Source organism: Anser anser, assembly GCF_964211835.1.
Source record: "Anser anser genome assembly, chromosome: 1".
Classification (NCBI taxonomy): domain Eukaryota; kingdom Metazoa; phylum Chordata; class Aves; order Anseriformes; family Anatidae; genus Anser; species Anser anser.
In genome coordinates, this window is record NC_139720.1 from 76,181,186 (window position 1) to 76,204,508 (window position 23,323).

Here is a 23,323-nt window from a genome sequence, read left to right on the forward strand (position 1 = left end):
GAAAAACAGCTAAATTTGTGACTGATGCTGCTGTGAAGTAATGATAATGGAACACTGTCTGTGTCAAAGCAAGGGACACAGGCCCAGACAGCACTAAGAAATACCACTGATAGCTCCGTGGTTTGGTGTGTGTCAGTGGCTCTGCCCTGAGGGGTTGCGGACAGTTCTCAGGCAACAGACATTTAACTTAAACTACAGTCAAGTCCTGCGATGGGATTATGCCAAGTGTGCGTTTAATTGATTTTAATCACTTGGCTGAACTGTAGCCTGTGCAGTCTGAGGAGTTGAAATTGAGATGAAAGGTGTTCCTCCCCTTGACTGATTTTGTCGACTTTAGAACATGGTTTCCTGTCTGATGTTTTGTAAAACTTGATAGATGTTTACCCCTGTCAGCTGTGACGGTGTTTGGAGAACAATTTACTCTACCATGGTATTAGAACTTACTTTGCTTTGTGGATGTTCTTCTACTGAAAATATGACCTGATTGTTAAGACTTCATAACATCTTGAAATACTAACTTGCTGATGAGATTGATTTGATGGCTTAAAAACAAATATTTAGAGTCAGAAGTTGTTAAGCATAATGTTGCTTAAAGAGTAAATGAATATGGCAGCAGTGAATGCTTTTTGTGTATGTCTTATTTTTAGCTTGGCTTTCAATTGCACACATTTCCAGGGTATCGGTTAATTAATGTGAAGAGGGAGGTGTAGTTCATGTTAGCTAGGATCTGGGGAAGTAGCCGTAATCCATGGTTGTGATTGGCTGTTACCTTACATGCACTTTTTAAATCCTTTTAGGTGAATTTCATTGTGAGTGATTCTGGGGCTCATGTCTTGAATTCTTGGACCCAAGAAGATCAGAACTTGCAAGAAGTATGCTTTGTAGCTGTTCTTTTGTTCAGAAAGTCTAGTTTAATTGCAGAATAAATAGCAACATCTTACTATATTCAATATTAAGTAATTTTAATGAATTAAAGTGTCAGTGTATCTGATCTGAAATGATTACATAATAGAATTTTAAGAAGTAGACTGGGGTTGGCAGTTCAATAGGCAACTTTACATCAGTTTAAAAAAAGTAGCTTTCAGGATCAAATTATATTAAAATAAGTGTTATAAAGAAATAAGCCGTATGTGCATTTCTTCTGTAAACTAGTGATACCTTTTGAATTTTACCCTTTTTTTAAGCTTGGCAAGCTAGGCAAATAAACTTTTTTAAAGAAGAAAAGTGTAAACAGTGTTTGTATTCTATTTGCTTTCATTTTGTTTCATATTGGACTCATTTTCTGAAAAACTCAATTAGGGGAGGAATCAAATTTCCAGGTTTTCAGAAAATAGAAACAGAAGGCAATTGATAACATGCAAATTTTCAGGTGTGGGATATAATTTGCAATTATAGCCAGGTATTTTTCTATAGTAATCTTTTATTCTCAATGGTTGGTAACAGAAGATGAATCAACTGCCATGGATAACTTGGGGCCAAAATGTTTTCTAGAGTGATGGGAACATATAGAGATGTTTTATTGCTCTATTTCGTTTTCTCCTGACAATATTAATGTGCATGTAAGATAAGTTATAATGATGACTTTTTCTCTTAATTGACCAGTTTATCAAATGCCGGAAAACTAACCTTCAACTCTTTATTTAACTAGTTAATGGCAGCATTAGCAGCTGTTGGTCCACCTAATCCTCGGGCAGATCCAGAATGCTGCAGCATACTTCATGGTCTGGTTGCAGCAGTTGAAGCGCTTTGCAAAATAACAGAATACCAGCATGAGGCTCGAACCATGCTCATGGAGAATGCAGAACGTGTTGGAAATAGAGGAAGAATTATCTGTATTACCAATGCAAAAAGGTATGTATGACAACTTTGTTTCTACCATTTAAAGATAATGAATTTCATATGTTTTTGCAGTATTTTGTTGATTGCTATGAATTAGTGCTCTAAGTAGCTATCTTCTTCGAGGGTAGTGAGGCCTTGCAGAGAGAGCTGGGCAATTAACAACAACATGAAGATTAACAAGAGCAAGTGTCGGATTCTGCACCTGGGAAGGGGCAACCCTGGCTGTACACGCAGACTGGGGGAAGAGATGCTGGAGAGCAGCCCCGCAGAAAGGGATCTGAGGTTTTTGACTGACAGCAAGCTGAAAATGAGACATCAGTGTGCCTTGGTGCCTGGGAGGGCCAACTGTACCCTGGGGTGCATCAAGAATGGCACTGCTAGTTGATTGAGGGAAGTGGTTGTCCCACTCTCCTCTGCGCTGTTGTGTTCTCACCTCGAGTACTGTGTGCAGTTTTGGGCCCTGCAGTAGAAGAGAGAGATAAAACTGTTGGAGAGCCCTCAAAGGAGGGCAACAAGGATGTTAAAGGGTCTAGAGGGCAAGATATATGAGGAGCAGCTGAGGTCCCTTGGTTTGTTCAGCCTAGAGCAGAGCAGACTGAGGGGAGGCCTCATGGCAGCCTACAGCTTCCTCACAAGGGGAGCGGAGGGGCAGGCGCTGAGCTCTGCTCTCTGGGGACAGCGACAAGACCCAAGGGAATGGCATGGAGCTGGGACAGGGGAGGGTCGGGCTGGGTGTTAGGGAAAGGTTCTGCACCCAGAGGGTGGTTGGGTACTGGGACAGGCTCCCCAGGGCAGTGGTCCCAGCACCGAGCCTGCTGGAGTTCAAGAAGCATTTGGTCAATGCTCTCAGACATAGGGTCTGATTTATTTTTTTTTTTGGGGGGGGGTGGGGGGTGGGTGGGGTGGTTCTTTGAGGACCCAGGAGTTGGACTCCATGATCCTTGTGGGTCCCTTCCAACTCAGTTATTCTATGATTCTTTATAGATCATGTCTTGCCTTACTGAGGGTTTTGTTTATGGACGTGCGCTACAGTAACCAGCCAAAATTTTCCCACTTTAAGTAGGAGATCATGTAGTGGCATGTTGCTTTGAACAAGAGGTTTGATAATACTGCATAAAAATATGTATATTCAACTTCTTTCTAGTGACAGTCATGTTCGAATGCTTGAGGATTGTGTTCAGGAAACCATTCATGAACATAACAAACTTGCAGCTAATTCAGATCAGTGAGTATACTTTTAATAGTTCTTTAGTCTGCATGTGCCTGTTATGTGCTCTAAGAAATACAAGTGTGTCTTTGTCACTTAAAACATTCTAAAACTTTTTCTGATGAATGGTTTGAATGTTGGTGTGAAACAAAGGGTTCTAAGCCTGTGTGTAATCATTATGCAAATGTCTCCGATATTTACCTGCTCAAATTTCAATTTCATATATATGTGTGTGTGTGTGTGTATATATATGTAGTATATATTTGATAGTACTGCCTGGGGATTGGGTTCTAAGTCCACCGTAAAGATGATTCACACATAGTTTTTCGTACATCACTGTAGTGAGGAATGCTAACCAGTATCTTGATCTCTCCAAACATCCAGCCATGTTAGGAGACATGGATAGTTAACTTTCATGTTCACTGGAATACCTTAATTACTAAACGAATACCATGATTAATATTAATACACATACCTGGAGACACAAATCCTTTGTAGCATCAATTTTCAGATGAATGAAGCTAAACAGAGTACAGTAGTTAAGGATCTAGCCTGCTGATCTGTCCAAAAAGTAGTACAGTGCTATTGCAGCTGAAGAGCTAGAAATGTTACACACTTTATTCTGATAATTTTGAAATATGCTTCTGAAAATCAGTAATGTAACCTAGTTTTTAGAAAATGCATTCAGAAACAGTATGTTGTAATATGTCTCAGATTTTGTGTTTTGGCAGTCAAATGAATCCTGGGAGAACTCATGTAATTTCTGAGATACTTTCTGCCACTCTGTAGGTTAAATAGAATTTTTTTTATTTTTATTTTTTATTTTTAAGTCTAATGCAGATCCAGAAATGTGAATTGGTCTTAATCCACACATACCCAGTTGGTGAAGACAGCCTTGTTTCAGATCGGCCTAAAAAAGAGGTAAGGAGCTTAAAATGAGAAAATGTATCCTAGTATTAGTAACAGTGTCAGACTCAAAGTAAACAGTGCAAATTAAGTATACCTCAATAAGGCTTTGAGCCTCTGCTAAGGCATAGGAAAAAACACAAGTGTTGATTATTTGAAAAGTTGCCAGCGTGCATATTGCTATTTAACATGAATGCTTTGATTTCTTTCACACCTATGGCATCATCTTCATTTTATTACTTAAATTTCTTGCAGTAATAATTCATATTTCTTTTTTTATGAAGAAAAAAATAATGCCATTGGTTGATTGTAACTTTGGGTTTGATTTCTCTTACTTTTGAGAGGGAAATACGTAGTTAGGGATCTAATGGAAAACCATCAGCTACTTGTTGTGTTGAATGGGGTAGCTGAATAACCCTGCTGTTCAAGCAGGACTTCTGCTAGCTAGCAGCATGTTTTAACATGTATCTGTTAAACGACATGGATATTGCTCACTGCTGTGTTCCATGTTACCAGGCTAACAGGTTTCGATTTTAACTATTGGTTGAATGACTTTCTCATGATAACAAAATGGAGCTTTTGTTTATGCTGTCAAATGCTAGCAAACAGAATGCATTTCAATAAATAATAAGGGAGACCTTATTGCTCTCAACAAAGACCTGAAAGGAAGGTGTGGGGAGCTGGGGGTCGGCCTCTTCTCACAGATATCTAGCGATAGGATTAGCGGGAATGGCCTCAAGAAAAGGTAAAAGGACACGTATGAGAAATTACTCTATATTAACATTTCAACTGTAGTAAATGCATGTGTGCTCTATGGACTTGTATGCTTTGTGGTTTGTTTAAAATAAGTGGTTTGTTTAAAATAAAAAACAGATTTTGGTAAATTCTGATCTTCAGTCTGAAATGCTTGGTATTTTAATGTGCTGACTATGAAAAAAAAATGCTATTCTTAACACAATAACATCTAGTCCTACATCTAACTTCACAAGTAAAAGGGAATGTGTTTTTTGTCCTACATTTTTTCTTTGCTATAGAAACTTACTAGTCATGCTAAAAGAAACAAAAAGTCAACAGAAGTGAATAAATAGACTGCTTTCCTTTGTAAGGTGGTCATTGCTCTTTAAGCCTAAAACCAATGCCATTATTCCTTGCAAAGGGAAAATCAAATGGAACTTACAATTTGTGTTTCTTTTGTGTGTAACACGCAAGTAGGTATATAGAAGTGACTTTGCTCCTGTTACTCAGTGGGTGAAAGAAGGAAAGTCTAGACCCAGAGCTGCTATTAAGAGGATTCTTTCTCTATGTCCTGTTTCTAATTCTTCCTATTAACAACTAATTGCTCAGGGTTTCCGGCACAGTTCTGAATATGGGACACCTTGTAGCAACTGTAACTGACATAACCGGCAAAGTTCTGAATGAGAAATAATCTTTCTCTTTTCCTTCTTAACTTTCCATGGCATTTTCTTCCTGATTAAGTTTAGTAGTATAAGTGTGCTTAGTTTAGAGTTTCAACTGGTTTATCTTGTTCCATGATACTAGAGCCTAATCCATTAATACTGTATATTCTATGTCAATTTGTTCTAGCTTTCACCTGTTTTAACCAGTGAAGTGCACAGTGTCCGTGCAGGACGGCATTTGGCTACAAAACTGAATGTTTTAGTACAACAACACTTTGATCTGGCTTCAACCACAATAACTAACATTCCTATGAAGGTACTATTGTGTCTATTGCTTTGTTGGCCATCTGCAACACTTCAAAATTTGTTTGAAAACTTTTAATGTTTATTTAAATTGAATTTTTACATGGCTTTTCTCTCCATATCATATTTTCATATTTTCTGTTTTTTTTTTTGTTTTTTTTTTATTAGCCCACATTTAATGTTTGTGACCAGGTTAGTAAAAGTAAAGGGGGTAGAAAAAGTTAAGAAGGATCACAGAACAAAATGTATTGCTGAATCTTAATTTTGATGTAGCAATGCAGGGAATATTTCAGTTCTGTTAGTAATAATTTATAGAAATATTATTTATCTCAAATAATTTTTCTGTGATTCTCTTGTCTTTTTCTAGTTGTGTTGATTAGATATTCTTGACCCTTGTGCATTTTAGTGGCATAGTGAGTCTTTCCTCTGTCTCATTATCATGCCCACCCAACATAAAGGTGTTTGTAACTAACAGCTGATTTTAGACTAAAAGTTCTTCAGTAGGTTTTCCGTTTTGAAGATCTATAAGCCAGAAAAGGGGGGGAACAGAAGGTATAATCTAGTCAAGGAAGATACTAAATTTAACATCTTCTGTTCAAATTTATGTCCCCGTTTTTTATCACAACCAGGAAGGAAATCACTGCAGTTAAGTATTTAAAGTATTCTTCAGTTTAGAGTAACTTTGTATTTCAGCTGTCTCTTGCTACCTGATTCCAAGTGTCACTATTCAAACAAACAGAAAGGGTAGGGGTGGATAAACTTTTCTGATTTGAAAAACAAGGCAATGTTTTAATACTGTCAGTCTTTACTAATCTTGTATTTTGAAAAACAGCAAACTTGTATGGGCATCTTTCAAAAGTAGCCTTTTTATATGGATTTAAAAGTCAAAACCTGGAATTAAAGTTGTCACAACGCTTTAATTTTTAATGGAACTTTGAAGTGAGCTGTCATATAAATGCGACTTTAGGCTTGCAAATACCTTGTCTGTAACTTTCTGACCTGTGTGCTGCTGGTATGTCTCTCCCTTCTGCCCTTGTCTTTATAGTAAGAGACCATGTTGGGTTCCCTTTGTGTGTTTTTTTTTTAACTTAGAATAAATTACTGAAATGACTGTTCTGGTTTTGCTGATCTGTTGCTGCTGTTTAAAGATGCAGCGTTTATTAATTTGCAGTTGAAAGTATGTTTTTTCATGCATCTTAAGTACAAGAAAAGGATGGTATATTCCGAGGATGTTTCTTTGGTTTAGATTCTTGAGTTTTTAGTTAAGAAAAGTAGTAGCTGATATATTCTGCAGTGCTCGTTTGTTGCTGCTCAGTATGTTGTAACTATTGGTGATAAACATTGTCATAGGTTTCCTAAACCTCATTAATTTAAACAAAATCAGTTGAACCCATTTTTAATCTGTATCTTACATTATGCACATTGTCATGACATTTGTATTAAGAAGAAAGCATAGGGTTTCAAAAAAGGAATAAAAAGAATGAGATGGCTGCATCTTTAAATAGGTCAGAGCAGTTTCCCCAAACTGTAATCTCGTGGTTGTATGATGCACTTGAGAGACTTCTCATTTTCTTCTGAAGTGACAGATAAATGTAAAATCATTGGAACAGTTAATTTATAAAAACAGTGACGTCTAGGTAAATTAACTATATTCATTGTTCCTACCTGTCTCTTTTGAAGGAAGAACAACATGCTAACACATCAGCCAACTATGATGTGGAGCTTCTTCATCACAAAGAAGCACATGTTGACTTTTTAAAAAGTGGTAAGTAGAAATAATCCTGTAAAGATGTTTTCCTTTTTTTTGTTTTAATAATTTGCATGCTGGAAGTATTCACAAACGGGTTTATGAGCTTCAGATTGATGTACGTTTCAGACATCTCTCTTAGAGTTAAGGAGAAACCTATTTGCAAACAGCACATTTTCAGTTCCTTGTGACCTACCAACTTGATTTGCAATGTTAGCTTTGGAGTTTTATTTGTTACTACTTTAAAATATGCCAGTAATAAGACAAACTCAAAGCCAGGCCATTCATCACAATGGCTTTCACATACCTTCAGGATTTTTGTGTGTGATTTATGAGAGGGGTACTTCAACTTCTTATTGAGATACTACAAAAAAAAAAAAAAAGCTGTCTGAGAGACTAGATGTGCAGTGGTTTTACAAGAGTACTACTTGAGTATTTGTGGAAAATTATTTATTGAACAATTGAGCTTTTAATCTGTCAAGTAATAATAACTGACACCACTTAGATCCCATAGACCTGTTCACAACAGTAATTGCTTTGAAAAACACAAGAGTTACTTGGTTTGAGCTTTTTTACTGCATTTGAAGTACCTAGTATGCTTTTAATAGTTTTGAATTATTACCTAATATTCCTCTCAGGTGAATTCTTAATAACTTCTATGAGATTAGAGTAAGTCTTATGCAAAATTATCTTGTTCAGAAAGCAATGTTTGATACAGAACTTTGTTAATAAATCAAGTGAGGCTAAAAACTCTGTATTGATGGTACTTAAAAGCTATAAACCAAGCAACTGAAAAAAATGTCCATCTGTAAGTCTTCTGTGGAATATTTAAAACGTATGCCTCTTCAGAAGTGTTGAATTCCCATTTGAAATTGTTACAGGCTGCTATAGGCTTTCTCTTACAGTGTGGTTTGTAACTTTTTAAAGGGCCCTGAATCATAAAGGTTGGTCTCACTTGCTGTATCTGTAGAATATGTCCATTTAGTTACAGGCTACAGATTTTTTTTTTACTACTCAAAGCTACATTACATGGCTTTAAAGCATATTAAGAAGCTGATGTTTTAACTTCTTAGAAATGAAGAATAATATTTTAACAGATGAGTTACCTATGTCAGTTATCTAACAAAGAGTTAAACAACTTTTCCTCCAGAGGTTTGAAATAATTTGAACAATTTTAGAGGGGGTTGGGCTTCCATTTTTCCCCCTTCCTCTTAAGATGGGTCCCTGCTCCAGCATGAGTCCCCCATGGGCAGCAGCTTCCCCCAGATCACCTGTCTACTGTGGGCTCCTCTGCACAGTCTGCAGCTCTGGCCCGGAGTCTCCTGCAGGGACTCAACCATTACTTCAGGAAAAGAACATATCTCCTCATCTGTAATTAGTATAGTCCATTTTTTTGGTGGAGTGAAGTTTGAGGAAAAAGGTATATGTTAGAATAATGAGTTCAGATTGACCTGAACTTCTTATCCGTGTTGAAAGTATAAAGCTTTATTGCAGGGGTTCGGTATTAGTTTTCCAATACTTATTGGCTCAGGGGAATAAGTCTGCTAGTAAAACCCCAAACCAAACTCCTGCTGCATTGCCTCTTTGATTTTTTTTTTTTCTATCAGATCCTGTAAATTTTGGTTCCCTTTTATTTGTTTTGAAAAATACAGGTTTTAACTATGATAACTCTGGTACTAGGAAAGGGGGGATTTGATTAGCAACATTTTACAGAAATAAGGTACAGAGAGCTTATCTCAAGGCCAAATTTACTTAATCTATTCTTAGATTTTCCAGAAGGATTCCAGATATTTTAACTGTAATCTTTAAGTAATAAAAAAAATAGTACTTCTGCAGGTTACCTATATGATTGATAAGTAAATCAAATACATCTTATGAGTAAAAAGTAAAAGTCTTTATAATGTGATATCAATGAAACTTCTTACATTAAATATTAAACTAAACCCTAACACATTGCATAGAATGTTGTGTTGATGTATGTATCTAATTCCTCTCAGATGCTTGTGGATTTGAGCATAGTGTTTTCTGACACTGTAATTCTGAAACTTTGTATAAAACTCAGTCAACGCCTTTCTTAATGTCAAAGAGCACGAAGAATTAGAGAACTCACTAGCGCACACAGTGTAATGTCCCTTTGTCGGTGAGGTGCTGTATGAAAGTAATTTCAATGATAAAACATCTGTGGCCAGTAAAAGCTCTTGAGATGTTCAAATTGAATTTGACATAGCAAAGATTCTGGGTAACGACACCAGTACTATTTTCCCACCGAAGTCTAACTTGTCAAATATGCATTTAGATCAGTTTCAGTGAAGACTTTGAGATATGTATAGAAATAAGGGTTCTGACACTTGTTAAGGGTTCTGATTTGGCTATGGAAAATTACAGAGATGCTTTCAAAGTTCTAGGCATTTTTAAAGGAAAAAATAAAAGCCTGTTGCAGATAAAAACAAAATGTATTTTACTTTCTAAATGTCAAGTCAAATATTTGGGACATACTATGGAGCTACAGTATTTTGTTTGCTGGTTGTTGTTTTGTAAATACATGCAATTGCTGCTGATTTCAAAAGGTTATTTCAAGTACCACTACTACTAACATATGGATTTTTTCACTTGTTAGATATCTAGCTTTTGAAAATTAGGTTATGTTTTGTATATGGTTGTTACAAATGTTTTGTACCTTAAATTGTTGTTTTGAGTGTTGGTTTTTTGCAATAACACTTCATTCTTACATAACTATTTGCTGCGTTTTTGTGTAACAAAATATTTGATCGCATTATGATGCATTCTTTTTCTGGTTTAATATTGCAGGTGATAATCACGTAGGTGGCAACAGTAGAGAAGGCACATTTAAAGAAACTGTAACATTAAAATGGTGTACTCCCCGAACAAATAGTGTAGGTAGGTAACATGGTATCTTACAAAACTAATACTCTAACTTGCTTTGAATATTTTTCTCTACATATGCTGACAAGAACTTGAGCAAGGAGATAAGTCATTGGCTAATGCTATTTTTACCTTCTATTCTGTATAACTTACTGCTGAATGCATTCTGTTTTAATAATGGTGATATGATGCTCTTCTAGTTTTGGATAATCAATGATTTGTGAAAGAGGTGAGGGAGATTGTAAATGTTTTCATGGTGTTTTATCATTCTCCTCTTAATTATCTTGAAGCTGTTTCCTAACTGCAAAGTTGAGTAATTTGTCCCTTATGCAGGGGCAAGTATACCTTGTCAGTTCCACAATGGTGGTTTTCAACATAGCGGCTTTCAGACTTTGTGCTTTCTTTTTTAATTGATTGTTGTTTTAGGACAAAATATGAATCAAAGCACTATCTTTAGTGTAAGCATTAGAGTACTGAGGAAACCTTTGTTTGGAAGGAAACTTGTGCAACAATTTATTCAGTAGATTCTTTCATTTATCTATATTGACTTTCTAATCTGAGTGAAGGAAAGATTGCCCAGAGAAGCTGTGGATGTCCCCTCCCTGGAAGAGTTTGAGGCCAGGCTGGATGGGGCTTTGGGCAACCTGGTCTAGTGGAAAGTGTCTCCCATGGTGGGGGACGGACTTGGACGATCTGTAAGGTCCCTTCCAAACCAATCTGTTCTGTGATCTCTACTCCAACTCCTGCTGAGTGACAGGGAGGATTTAGGGTAACATAGGGAACGACCTGGCCATTCACCTTGTGCATCCTGCAGTCCATCAGCAAGATAATGCTGACTCCTTGTGAGCCAGCAGATTAAAAATACAGGTAAGAGAAATAAAAGGAGGTTTACTCTACTGTGAAATAGTTTGAGAGAGAAAGTTCTGGAGATCCTCCTGGAAATGAGGCTTGGGAAATGTATTCAGTTCTCAGAGTTGAGGATACTGAAATGATTGCCAGGAGATGGTAAGAGTAATTTTTTAGATCTAGAGACAGCTAGGCTTTCTACAAAGCCTACAGTTTTTCTGATTGTGAAATAGCCTAATCCTCTTCCCTTCTTTCATTTTGTGGTATGTTTTTTTCTGTGTGGAACTAGACTCTTATCTCTTCTACTCATTTATCTTTCAGAATTACACTATTGCACTGGAGCGTACAGAATTTCACCAGTAGATGTAAATAGCAGACCTTCATCATGCCTTACTAACTTTCTCCTTAACGGTAAAGATGTGTCCTTGACTAATTATTTTCAAATTGTAATTGTTAATATTGTAAGTGGAGCTCTGTGATGGCTTCACGCCGGTAGGTAGCTCAGCTCCACCATGCTGTTCTCTCACTCCCCCTCAACAAAACGGGTAGAAAATGAGAAAAGGCTCATGAGTTGAGATAAGGACAAGGAAGATCATTCTGCAATTTCTATCATGGATGAAACAGACTCAGTATTGGGAGATGGATGTAATTTATTGCCTATTGCTAACGGACTAGAGCAGTGAGAACTAAAAGCAAAGTAAAAACACCTTGACTCCCACCCACCTTTTACCTCCTCCCCCTGAGCAGTGCAAGGAGTGGGGGTTGCAGTCAGTCCATAACTCTTTGTCACTGATTTGTCACTGTCCTTCATGGTCACTCTCTTCCCTTGCTCCAGTGTGGGGAATTGATTGTATGTGGGCTTTCCACAGGCAGCAGCTCTTCAAGAACTGCTCCAACATAGGTCTGTACCACAGGGACCATCCCCCAGGAGCAAACTGCTTCAGCACGGGTCCCCCACGGGTGGCAGGTCCCCCCAGGTCCCCTGCTCCTGTGTGGGCTCCTCTCCACGGGCTGCAGCTCTGGCCCGGGGCCTGCTCCTCCAGGGGTCTCCATGGGCCACAGCCTCCTCCAGGCCACATCCACCTGCTCCACCGGGGGCTCCTCCACGGGCTGCAGCGTGGAGATCTGCTCCATGTGGGACCCATGGGCTGCAGGGGGACAGCCTGCTCCACCAGGGGCCTCTCCACAGGCCGCAGGGGAACTTCTGCTCTGTGACTGGAGCACCTGTTCCCTTTACTTCAGTAACCTTCATGTGTGCAAAATTCTCTCCCATTTTTTCACTCCTGTCTCCTAGCGTCACTCACTGGCTCAGCTCTGGCCAGCAGTGGGTCCCTTTTGGAGCCAGCTGGAGCTGGTTCTGATCTGATACAGGGCAACTTCTGGGCTCTGCTCACAAAGGCTACCCCTACAGCCACCCACTACCAAAATCTTGCCATATAAGGAATAAGTGCTATACAAGCACTTACCATGTTTCAGTTTGTATAGGGGAGTGTATTGTAGAAATGCCAATTCTATTACCATGTCATATAGAAATAAAAGAAAGTTGTTAAATGTACTTGAGGGAGAAATGAATGTGTTTTGAAAACTGGAAACAAGAAGAAAGAGGTAGAGAAGGAGCAAATAGTGAATTCTGGTAGTTCTTTACTGAATCTAAATGTAGAATACTATTCATTTTAGCCTATTTAGTAGGAAGCATCTATTTCAGTAGGTGACAATACACTTGATCAAAATGCTAGTGGTATGTAGTCAACATTAATTGCATGTGTGTTTTTTTTATAGTTAGCAAAAGAGTTGCATTATAAACATCCACTTAATGGGAGTTTTCTTTCAGTTGAAGTTATTCTTTATGTATTTTTCTGTATTGGAAGAGTATTCTGTATTGGAAGAGTATTCTGATTTCTAAAAATGTTTAGAACTAAAACTAGTAGCATACTTCAAATAACCACTCCCTTCTGATCTTCTGTTTTTGTTTCCTCGTAACAAGCAACTTGAAGATTGAACCTCTTTGTCTGGTATTTGTTTTACTGGAAATAAGTCAAAGGTTGTTTTATTTGTGTGCATCTGAAAAGTGGTATTAAAAAAAACACTATATACTGAAATGAGTTATTTTGAAAAACAATAAACATTGCTTTTAATGAGTTTCTGCTGCAGGGTGAGATAATGGTTTAGTATACAGCATCATCTTTGATTAAAAATAACACACCGCTCATACATGATATACCATTTTAATGCCTTAAGACATTCATAGAAAAAATATTTTGCTCAGAAAACGATAGGATATTCACAGTAGGGAGGCCTTTCAATTGTTCTGTGTAAAAATTTAAGAGCATTTGACACTACCTACTGTCTAAGGATATAGAGTAAGTACTTGAAGCAGTTGCTCATTCATCTAGGTGAAAACACAGGTTTAACGGATTCAGTCTTAATGGCTAGGTAAAAACCTCTGCTGTGCGTATATAATTCTTAATATAAAATTGCAGCACATGGCAACTGATGAAACTGATCTCACTTCCAACAGGTCGTTCTGTTTTGTTGGAACAACCGCGCAAGTCTGGCTCTAAAGTAATTAGTCACATGCTTAGTAGCCATGGAGGAGAAATTTTTCTGCATGTATTAAGCAGCTCACGATCAATTCTAGAAGATCCCCCATCAATTAGTGAAGGTTGTGGAGGAAGAGTCACGGACTACCGAATTACAGTAAGATACCTTTTTCCTTTAAGTTTTTCACTTAAATGACAAGCAATGTTGTGCAATAGATAAGTGTATATGAAATGTTGGTGTGTTTTCTGGAAAGCCAGGCTGATTCGTGTGACATTGTGGTCAAACCAATTTTCATTGTATACACTGATGCGTATTTACTACGTAGTAGTAAGCCTGCTAACTGTTATGCCTGTTCTATAGAATCCTCTCTGTGTTGAGGAAACACTTGTTGCTTTATGCGCTATCATCATCTAAAGCTCGTTCTGATTCTGGAACGTTTTCTTGGCAAGGCTTTTGTGTGGGCTGGGGGGGTGCATGTAGGACTATATCCTGCTCATTATTTGGAGGCTAGATTGCACATGAATGAGTTGTACAATAAGTAGGAAAGATGGAGTTTTCAGCTTTGAACCCTGGATATGGAACAGGCAGTCAGCTGGCATTTTCTTTAACATTTCATTTGCATCTGGTATGTAAGCAGAAATGACTTCCAGAAAAATGCAGTAAAACTTTTTACCATACATGAAACGCCTTGCAAACCCAGAAGACGTCCTCATCAAAAACCCTGCATCAGTTTTGAACCCATATTTTTATACAACTGTTCTTGTGTTCACTCCAAAGAATGTCATGTGTGTTTGAAAGCTTTGGGTGTTAGGGTCAGATTTAGTGGTGGTGGTGTACGCAATTAATGAAAGGCAAGACTATGCTGTTTCACCCATTCAGTGAAAGCTACTTTGTTAGAGAAATTCCTAATTTTATCTTGTTTGGTTATCATTAGGATTTTGGTGAATTTATGAGGGAAAACCGATTAACTCCTTTTCTAGAACCCAGATATAAGATCGATGGAAGTCTTGAAATTCCATTGGAACGTGCAAAAGAACAGTTAGAGAAACATACTCGTTACTGGCCTATGATTATTTCTCAGACTACCATCTTCAACATGCAAGCTGTAAGTAACCTTGGGTTTGTAAACTTCTATTCTGATCTAGACTGAGTTTCAGCTTGCTACTCGATGAAATACTGACTATCTTACGAAGAATGATTTGCCAAAAAAGGTTTTATTTTAAGATTTATTTTCACTTAAATATTCTGTATTTAGTGTCAATATGTTATTACAATGTAATCTAAATAGGGTGGAATATTTTAAACTGGTTTAGCTGTACAGCTGCTGGGTTACAATGGGTAAAGACAGCAATGCCTCTGCATATACCTTTGAGAGTTATTACTAAATCCAGGATAGGCAACTTTGTTGTTGTATGTTGTTCCATGGTTACACACTTCATTTTTTCTTCTTCCTGTTTCTTTCCTGCAACATACAAGACTTTCCCATTCTTGACTTTTGTTTTGTATTGCAGGTAGTGCCATTAGCCAGTGTGATTGTAAAAGAAGCAATGACAGATGAGGATGTTCTGAATTGTCAAAAAACAATATATAATTTGGTAGATATGGAGAGGAAAAATGATCCACTGCCAATTTCAACAGTTGGTACCAGAGGAAAGGGTCCAAAAAGGTTAAATACATATCTTTTCATTGTTGGATGTTTCTCAGAAGTATTCTGTTTACATTGTTTTCATGCATGTTTTTAAATAGTGGCCAAAGATAATATGGAGTATACTAAATGATGTACATATGCAAAACAAATGCTGTGAACACTTTGCTTGCACCACTTAGGGGCTATCACAGTGATTGTGCTGTATGTTAGGAAGCAGAAGTTATTAACAAAAAATTGTGAGTGTTAAATATGAAAACAAAAATGACTATCAAGAAAGGTGAGAGACTGACACAAGCTAGGAGAGAGAAAGTGGAATAATGCCAAATGACTAAGAAGGGAAGCTTAAGCATATTATTAAAATAGTCAAATAATTTTGAAACAGTTATTTAAAATATGGGATTCTCCTTTAAAATGAACATAGAATATCCGGATATGTGTTCTTCCAAAGAAGACATACATGTACATTGTATTTCCAAAAAGGAAAATAATCTGCAAAAGATGTCAAGTGTCTACAAATTATTTCCAGCCATCCAATGTAATTCCAATTATTTGCATAAAAAAATAATTTGCATGTCGGTACCTGAGTGGCCCTCTGTGTATCCTAACAGTGCATAATGTGCCAGTTAGCAAACAATTGACAGGATTAAGAAATGCCTTTTGGCAGTGAGATCTCATGGATATTAAGAATTAGATGCATGTGGAAGTGGTATGTTTCAACTGAAACTTAACTCTTTGGATGTTAATTGAGAAAGGTTACATGATGTGGTTTCATAAGTTTCAGGGACAGTAATCCAAGGTGCATAGACCTGCAATACAAGAGAGGGAGGAAAAGCTCAAGGACTAAAATATACATACATACATACATATATATATATATTTTTTTTTTCTTAAAAAAAAAGTCTAAAACCAGAATATTATCTATTCAATAGATTAATGATCTAGACCATCCTATGTGATACTTTTTTTTACCTGCCCTTGCTTAGAGATGAACAGTACCGGATTATGTGGAATGAATTGGAAACCCTTGTAAGAGCACACATCAACAACTCTGATAAACACCAACGTGTCTTAGAATGTTTGGTGGCTTGCCGAAGCAAACCCCCAGAAGAAGAAGAACGCAAGAAACGAGGCAGAAAGAGAGAAGAAAAAGAAGACAAGTCAGAGAAGTCAGGAAAAGACTATGAACAGGATAAGCCATGGCAAGAATCAGAAAGGTAAATTTTCTTAAGTAATATGAAAACATAGCATAATACTTTTTTTGCCCTGTTCCTCATCAAAGGGGAAAAGAATTGCTGTGAACTGGGGTTTCAATTTAACTTGTTCATGCTCTTAACCTTGGTTTGCTACCAGTGATTGTGGATCCCAAGGGCTTTTTTTGGATCAGTCACCATTAACAAGCTGGAAAAAAGTTTATCGTACAGTGTCTGCTTATCAGACTTGTTCAAGAACCATACTGCCTATAAAATATTTTTATTTGAAAAAGTTGCTGACCACTGAGCAGGACTTTGCAGTTAGGATAGTCACTGTAGGATTTTATTGTAACCATGATGCTCATTATACAATAGAAATATAAAACATAACTGAAAAATGTGGCAAGACAGTTGATTTCATTTGAACTGTAGAAAGCTTGGTGCTTAGGTAGTTAAACAATCCAGATTGTTTGGCTGGTCTGTTTAGTTGAACATCAGGGTTTATTGCCCTTGCACCTACTGTCTGTAATTCGTGTTAATTATTCTAACTTGTATAACAAGTAAGCATCTGTTTTCCCTGTTTCAAAACACTGTTCTAAAGCAGTCCAAATAATCTCATGGTAGTAAGCTTTTTGCATATATAGTTTTGTGCATTCTAGGATCTTTTAGGAGGACAGACAATTTCCCCTATGTTATTGTCAGTGTACTGATGACCTTCGTACCTTTCTGCATATGATCAAATCCATTTCTACAATTTCTTTTTGTTTGGCAGATGAAACAAAGTAGGGCCTGAGGTGAAAGCAATTTGATATAAATTTGGATCACATTAAAAAAAATGTAATTGTCTGTGTGGTGTTTGGTATATTCACTATTAGTTGATGATTTTGACTGAAAAGACTATCTCAACAAGTACAGTATAAATACTTTTAACTAACTTAAGTGAAATTATAGTAAGATCTTCCCCTTTTTTTTTAAGGCTTTATCCAGAGGATTATTTGGCTAGATTTCCCTGTTTTTCACCTATCACAGGGGATCGAAAGAAACTTTCTCATGACGTGGGTTGTGGGTAACTTTGAAGAGTACAGGAAGGTGCCAGGAATAACCTGTGCTGCTCTAGCATATCTTGCTTCACTGTTTTCCTTCACTATCAAAAAGGTTAAAAGGTCTTTTGGATCGTGAAAAAGAAGAATTAGCAGAAGCTGAAGTTATAAAAGATTCCCCTGATTCTCCTGAGCCACCCAACAAAAAGCCTCTAATAACAATGGATGAAATGCCTGTAGTAGAAAAGGCAAAAGGTAAAACGGAAGGATTACAATAGATATTCTTGTTCAAAAATTTAAGTTCATGTATCAGTCTATTTTTCTAAAGTAATGAGGTGAATCTTCTTGGAGTTAAATGAATGAGGAGAATTCTTAGTTAAATACTCAATGCTGAGAAACAGGCCTATGTTGAAAGGCACTTAGATATACTGCATGGGCCTAAAAAGAGGCATTTGGGTTGACAAGGGGGTTGGACAAATTTCTGCTGGTGCTACTTTGAGGTACTCTGTCAGAAATGGTATTTAAGGACAGGTACCAAAAACAACTCTTGCTGACTAATGAATATAAACATGCCTAAGATGTCTAGTTGTTGAAAGGGGCAGTTCTCACTGGGTTCTTTTTCTTGCTGAGCTGCTATCATCTGTCGTAACGGCTGAACTGATATTGAGATTCCACTTGTGATGCAAAATAAATCTCCTATAAATCAGTAGTTCAGCTGCTGTAACTCTGCATACATTGTATTTATTTAGTATGTATTATGAGGTTAATATTAGTGTTTTTAATATGCTGTACTACTAAAGTCTGTGACTTCCTCTAAAACCTTATAATGATGTTTTAAGAATTCAGAAATAAAATAATTTAAGTGAAATCAGTAACTAAATAACTTTAACTGTTTTTACATGCAATGTTAGGGCCAATGTCCTTGCTGTCTTTATGGAGCAACAGGATTAATACTGCCAACTCTAGGAAACACCAGGAATTTATTGGTCGTTTGAACTCTGTCAACAATAAAGCTGAACTATATCAACATCTGAAAGAAGAAAATGGGTTTGTATCAGTGAATTCAAAATGTTAGTATTTTAGTAGTACAAATATTTTAGTAGTAGTCAAATGTCAGCATAATTCAGTTACAGGATTAAGACGACTGCTTATACTTTTGAGGATTAAAATGTGGTGATATATTCCTTTGTCTCAGTATTGACAGGTGACTACAATAGTGTTCGCTTTTTAATTGTGTGGCCTGCTCTCATTGGTCTGTTTCTGTGCTGAGCAAGGTTGAATGCTGATAAAATGGTCTTCCCTGTGCCTTACTGATCATCCTAGCAGCAAAATTCTTAAACTTTCAGGGGTTAAATAGTAGCTAAGGTCAAATTTCTTATATGTTAGTCTGCTGCTTGCTTTAGCTTCTGAAGTAATATCAAATCTAAAAATATTGTAGGTAATAAAACAGCCGATGTCATGCTGTAATGAAATTGATAAGTTGTCCACGTTACACCAAAAATACTCAAACCAAACTTAAGTAAATAAAATGGTGAGAGTCAATGACTATTTGAAAGAAGGGTGAAAATGAAGATCTTGAAACTACTAAAGCTCAGATTTTAGAAATAATTTATCTGCAGTCACGTGAATATGGGCTTTTGTCTTGTGGTGAGGTTGATAACGAATAGACATTTGTAGTTGTTGCTGGAAAGCTTTGCAGAAACCTTTCCTTCGTGTACTGATTGCTGCTTAAAGTATTAAGAGAAACATTTGTATGTGTGGTGGTAGGGAGAGAAGGGATGGTTAGTGAAGTAAAAAATATATATATATACTCATTTTTAAAGAAGTTGTCTTTGATTTTTTTTCTTAATTTGTTGATTCTATTTCTAGTGATGATCCTTACTATCTTGTTCCTCTGTTTCAGGATGGAAACGACAGAAAATGGAAAAACAGGCCGGCAGTGATGATTGTTTCTTTGAACAGAATTTAGCCAAATTGAGGAAAAAAATGATGTTGGAATTGATATTAGTACCATTTCAGTACAATTTTTTAGTTGTGTTTTGATTCTTTTTCACATTTTTCTATTTTTTCTGTGAACTCTAAAATCAACATATCATACTTACTGAATGGTGTGCAAATAGCGTCTGTCCTAAACTATTGTACAGTCAGCTTTTTTAGTATGAAGAAAGCCTCCATTGCTGTGGACTAAATGAAATCATCAAATATGTTAATCTGAATTTAAAGTCCTTTCCCATAAGTATTTTCATACTTCAAAATCAGTGGTGACTGACTGTTCAAAGAACTTCAGTTTCAATCAATTGATAATTAACTGATAATATTGTTAATTTCAGATTATAATACTTTTATTTATAGAAAACTTCTCAGGCGTCCAGAATTATGGAAAAGACCGCACACTGAATACCTAGTCACTGAGCTGAGAATGTGTCAGTCTTAGTTTTCATGTAAGGGGTGGAGGGGGTGAGTGGTTTTAAAGACAAAAGTGTTGGCTTAAGGACTTTTTAAAATTTGTTAGAAATGATCTTTAGAAAGCAAAGCATTTCGGGTTGCTAAGCTGGAGTTGAGTCTTTGTTTTTAAAACAAAATAAAAATAAAACTTTTGCTAACATTAAATGATTTTTTTTGATGAAATATACACTCTAAACCACCTGTGGCTTTAGGTCTAAGCTTTGTAAACATCAAGGGGAGACTTATTCTGAATACCTGAGTATGGCTATGAAATGACAAAGTAGATGATCAGTCTTCAATTTATTTTTTTTTTTTTTAGCAAAACCTCTTATTCTGTTAAAGGAGAGTAGAATTCTCAAACTGGAATACTCTTGCCATCTGTGGGTAATGTAATCTGTTTTAAGGTTTTGGTTTGGCTTCTAAATGGGTCAGCTTGAGGGGGCTGAGGAAAAATGAGTAATCTCTCCAAGCAGCTGATCCCTTCTTAACAGCAGTAGAAGAGCAGTGAAGGAAGCTCTGGGATACAAAATAAAATCCAGGTCAGAAACTGGGTATTAGATTCGCTACGTTTTCACCTGAGTTCAGTGGAGTTCTATCAGTCTTCTGGTCTGTTTCTATTGCCTTATTCTAGCCTGTATAAGCAACGGTGATCCCACAGCTTAATATTAGCTTACAATGATTGAAGACACCTCTGTGAGCTTTTCTAAAACTAAATTGATCATATTTTTCATCCAAAACTTTAAATACTATAGTTCACAATGACAGATCACAAACGTCATGCAAGTATTCTTGGTTTGCATTTGTAATAGGGTCCTTTCTTCATCTGTGTTTATACATGTACTGTGTACAGTTGCAAGGTGATTATTGAGCTATTGTGAAACAGACAGCAGATGTGATTTCTGAGACCTTTATTTTTACTTATTTGAAAATAAGATGCATCTCCGCATCTAGTGACATATCTGAAATGTTCTGATGGAAAACATTACCATGGAATTTTATTCTTATATCTTAAGTTTCTGGGGTCTGGTAGTTGGTGGTCTTAGTTTTTTGTTTTATTTTTTGTGAAGTGATGTTTTAGTGCATTTCAGTATGGATTTTACTCTTGTTTACTAAAGCGGTTTTGAAGTCTGGAACCTTGGGAGCATTGTAATTGTCAGCTTTCAGTAATGCTAGTCTAGATAGAGAAGTGCAACTAAAAAGCTTACCCTGTGTCTTTGGAAACTATATCTCCTGATGGAGACATTTCCTGATGTTCTATTAATATTCAGCTGTGTCTCTGTAAACAAATTAAATACTTTACAGGAAAAAAACAAACAAACAAAAAATGCACCTGCTTTTAAAGTATGTATTTAGCTCATTTAAGAATTACATTTTCCACTTCTAGAACATCTTTCAGGGAAGAACCTTAACTGAATAAATGAATGTGGCCCAAGGAGCTTTATTCTAAGTCCTTGAAGAGTCTTACTAAAACATGAGGTGATACAAGTGCTGATGTTTCTTGCAACTCAAGCTGTACAGTAATCCTTTAAGTTAGGTAAACTTCTTAAACCTGTACTCGTGCAGATTTTCTTTTTAAAGTCCTGTGCTGCTTCTGTAAAATGATTTAAAAACAAAAAATAATCCTGGTTCCTCCTCAGTAGTTGAGTTTGCACTAGAAATCAAAGATGTTTCTCGTTTGTAAATTTGAAGGTAAATTTCTTAAAGGGGTTAATAAAATTGATGGCAGACCTGCTCTATGCACTCTAAAGTTTCACAAACAAAAAAACAACACCAGCATAAACAAAAGCATTTTCAGCATTGCACTGGTACATTCCACACACCTTGTGCCACACCTCAAGATGGTCATTACCTGAAAGCTTCTAGTTCATTGGACTACACTTTTCCTCAAAAATCAACAACAGGACAAAGGAAGGTAACACGAAGACAGCAAAAGTTTGCCTAGGTCAGCTAAAATCAACTTCTACAATCAATGGCAAAAATGTTATTTCAGCATGTGTTTTAGTTCTGCACATATAGCCTAGCTTCATGCAAATTGATCAGCAGTTCTAATTAAATAAGCTCCTTTGAGGTGTAATATAATTTACCAACATTATGACTAGTCTTCTGACTACAGGAAATTACTGATGGTTTTTGACTTTTGCATCAACTTTCAGAGCTGATTTACAGCTGTCTGTCTTCTGGAACCTACTGAAGGAGTCTTCTGCAAGAATTTATATTTATCCAAAAACTACTCAACGCTAAATCTAGACAAATGTTACTAGTTCACGTGTGAAGATGTAAACCCTGGCACTGTCATGTCTGAAAACCATCTGCTGTCCATCCAAAAAAGAACATTAAGTTAGCAACACTTCCATATGTGTGGCTAAATAATCACAGTTCATCTGCTCCCGTGTATATATTTTAACTAAAGGTGGATTAGGTACTTGGATGTGGTTTAATCTATTCAAATACTTTGGTCCTGTAGCTCTTGATGCATTTGTGGCTAGTGAGCTGCTCAAATTCTCTTTCTGTGCCATGATTGCTGGTCGAGCTACACCATTGGGGTTGTTGGGTGGTGGATGGCTTAGCTTTAGAGAAAAGGCCAAAGTGAGCAGAGGCTGTGGAGACCTGTGTTGGTATGCCATGCTGGCATCGTGTTTGCAAACATTAAACTATGTGATAACATGAAAGCGTAGACCAGGGAAGAGCTGTTCTCGTCTCCCAGGTGTGGATCACAGAATCATCTAGCTTGGAAGAGACCTCCAAGATCATTGAGTCCAACCTCTGACCTAACACTAACATGTCCTCCACTAAACAATATCACTAAGCTCTATACCTAAATGTCTTTTACAGACCTCCAGGAATGGTGACTCAACCACTTCCCTGGTCAGCCTATTCCAATGCCTAACAACCCTTTCAGTAAAGAAATTCTTCCTAATATCTAACCTAAACCTCCCCTGGTGCAACTTTAGCCCATTCCCCTTGTCCTGTCACCAGGCATGTGGGAGAATAGACCAACCCCCACCTCTCTACAGCCTCCTTTAAGATATCTGTAGAGTGTGATAAGGTCGCCCCTGAGCCTCCTCTTCTCCAGGCTAAACCCCAACTCCCTCAGCCGCTCCTCGTAAGACTTGTTCTCCGGACCCCTCACCAGCTTCATTGCCCTTCTCTGGACTCACTTGAGCACCTCGATGTCCTTCTTGTAGTGAGGGGCCCAAAACTGAACACAGTACTTGAGATGCAGCCTCACCAGAGCCAAGTACAGGGGGACAATCGCTTCCCTGGTCCTGCTGGCCACACTGTTTCTCATACAAGCCAGGATGCTGTTGGCCTTCTTGGCCACCTGAGCACA

At 37.1% G+C, this 23,323-nt stretch overlaps 1 protein-coding gene across 3 annotated transcripts in view; it reads left to right on the top strand.

Annotated features, from left to right (window-relative positions):
- INTS13 (integrator complex subunit 13) overlaps nucleotides 1–21,724 on the top strand; it is a 30,879-nt gene extending 9,155 nt beyond the window's left edge. For 2 of the 3 annotated variants that reach the window (XM_083839170.1, XM_083839168.1), the window contains 15 exons: nucleotides 798–872; nucleotides 1,649–1,851; nucleotides 2,984–3,064; nucleotides 3,877–3,967; nucleotides 5,537–5,665; nucleotides 7,333–7,417; nucleotides 10,208–10,297; nucleotides 11,450–11,539; nucleotides 13,647–13,825; nucleotides 14,604–14,774; nucleotides 15,181–15,335; nucleotides 16,301–16,531; nucleotides 17,663–17,802; nucleotides 18,459–18,594; nucleotides 19,451–21,724. In XM_083839170.1, the coding sequence (XP_083695296.1) occupies nucleotides 798–872; nucleotides 1,649–1,851; nucleotides 2,984–3,064; nucleotides 3,877–3,967; nucleotides 5,537–5,665; nucleotides 7,333–7,417; nucleotides 10,208–10,297; nucleotides 11,450–11,539; nucleotides 13,647–13,825; nucleotides 14,604–14,774; nucleotides 15,181–15,335; nucleotides 16,301–16,531; nucleotides 17,663–17,802; nucleotides 18,459–18,594; nucleotides 19,451–19,490 (1,896 nt within the window). In that variant the 3' untranslated portion in view covers nucleotides 19,491–21,724. Of the gene's footprint in view, nucleotides 1–797; nucleotides 873–1,648; nucleotides 1,852–2,983; nucleotides 3,065–3,876; nucleotides 3,968–5,536; nucleotides 5,666–7,332; nucleotides 7,418–10,207; nucleotides 10,298–11,449; nucleotides 11,540–13,646; nucleotides 13,826–14,603; nucleotides 14,775–15,180; nucleotides 15,336–16,300; nucleotides 16,532–17,662; nucleotides 17,803–18,458; nucleotides 18,618–19,450 lie in introns of all 3 variants that reach the window. The other variant, XM_083839169.1, reaches the window with a different exon arrangement.
- Nucleotides 21,725–23,323: the final 1,599 nt, after the last annotated feature.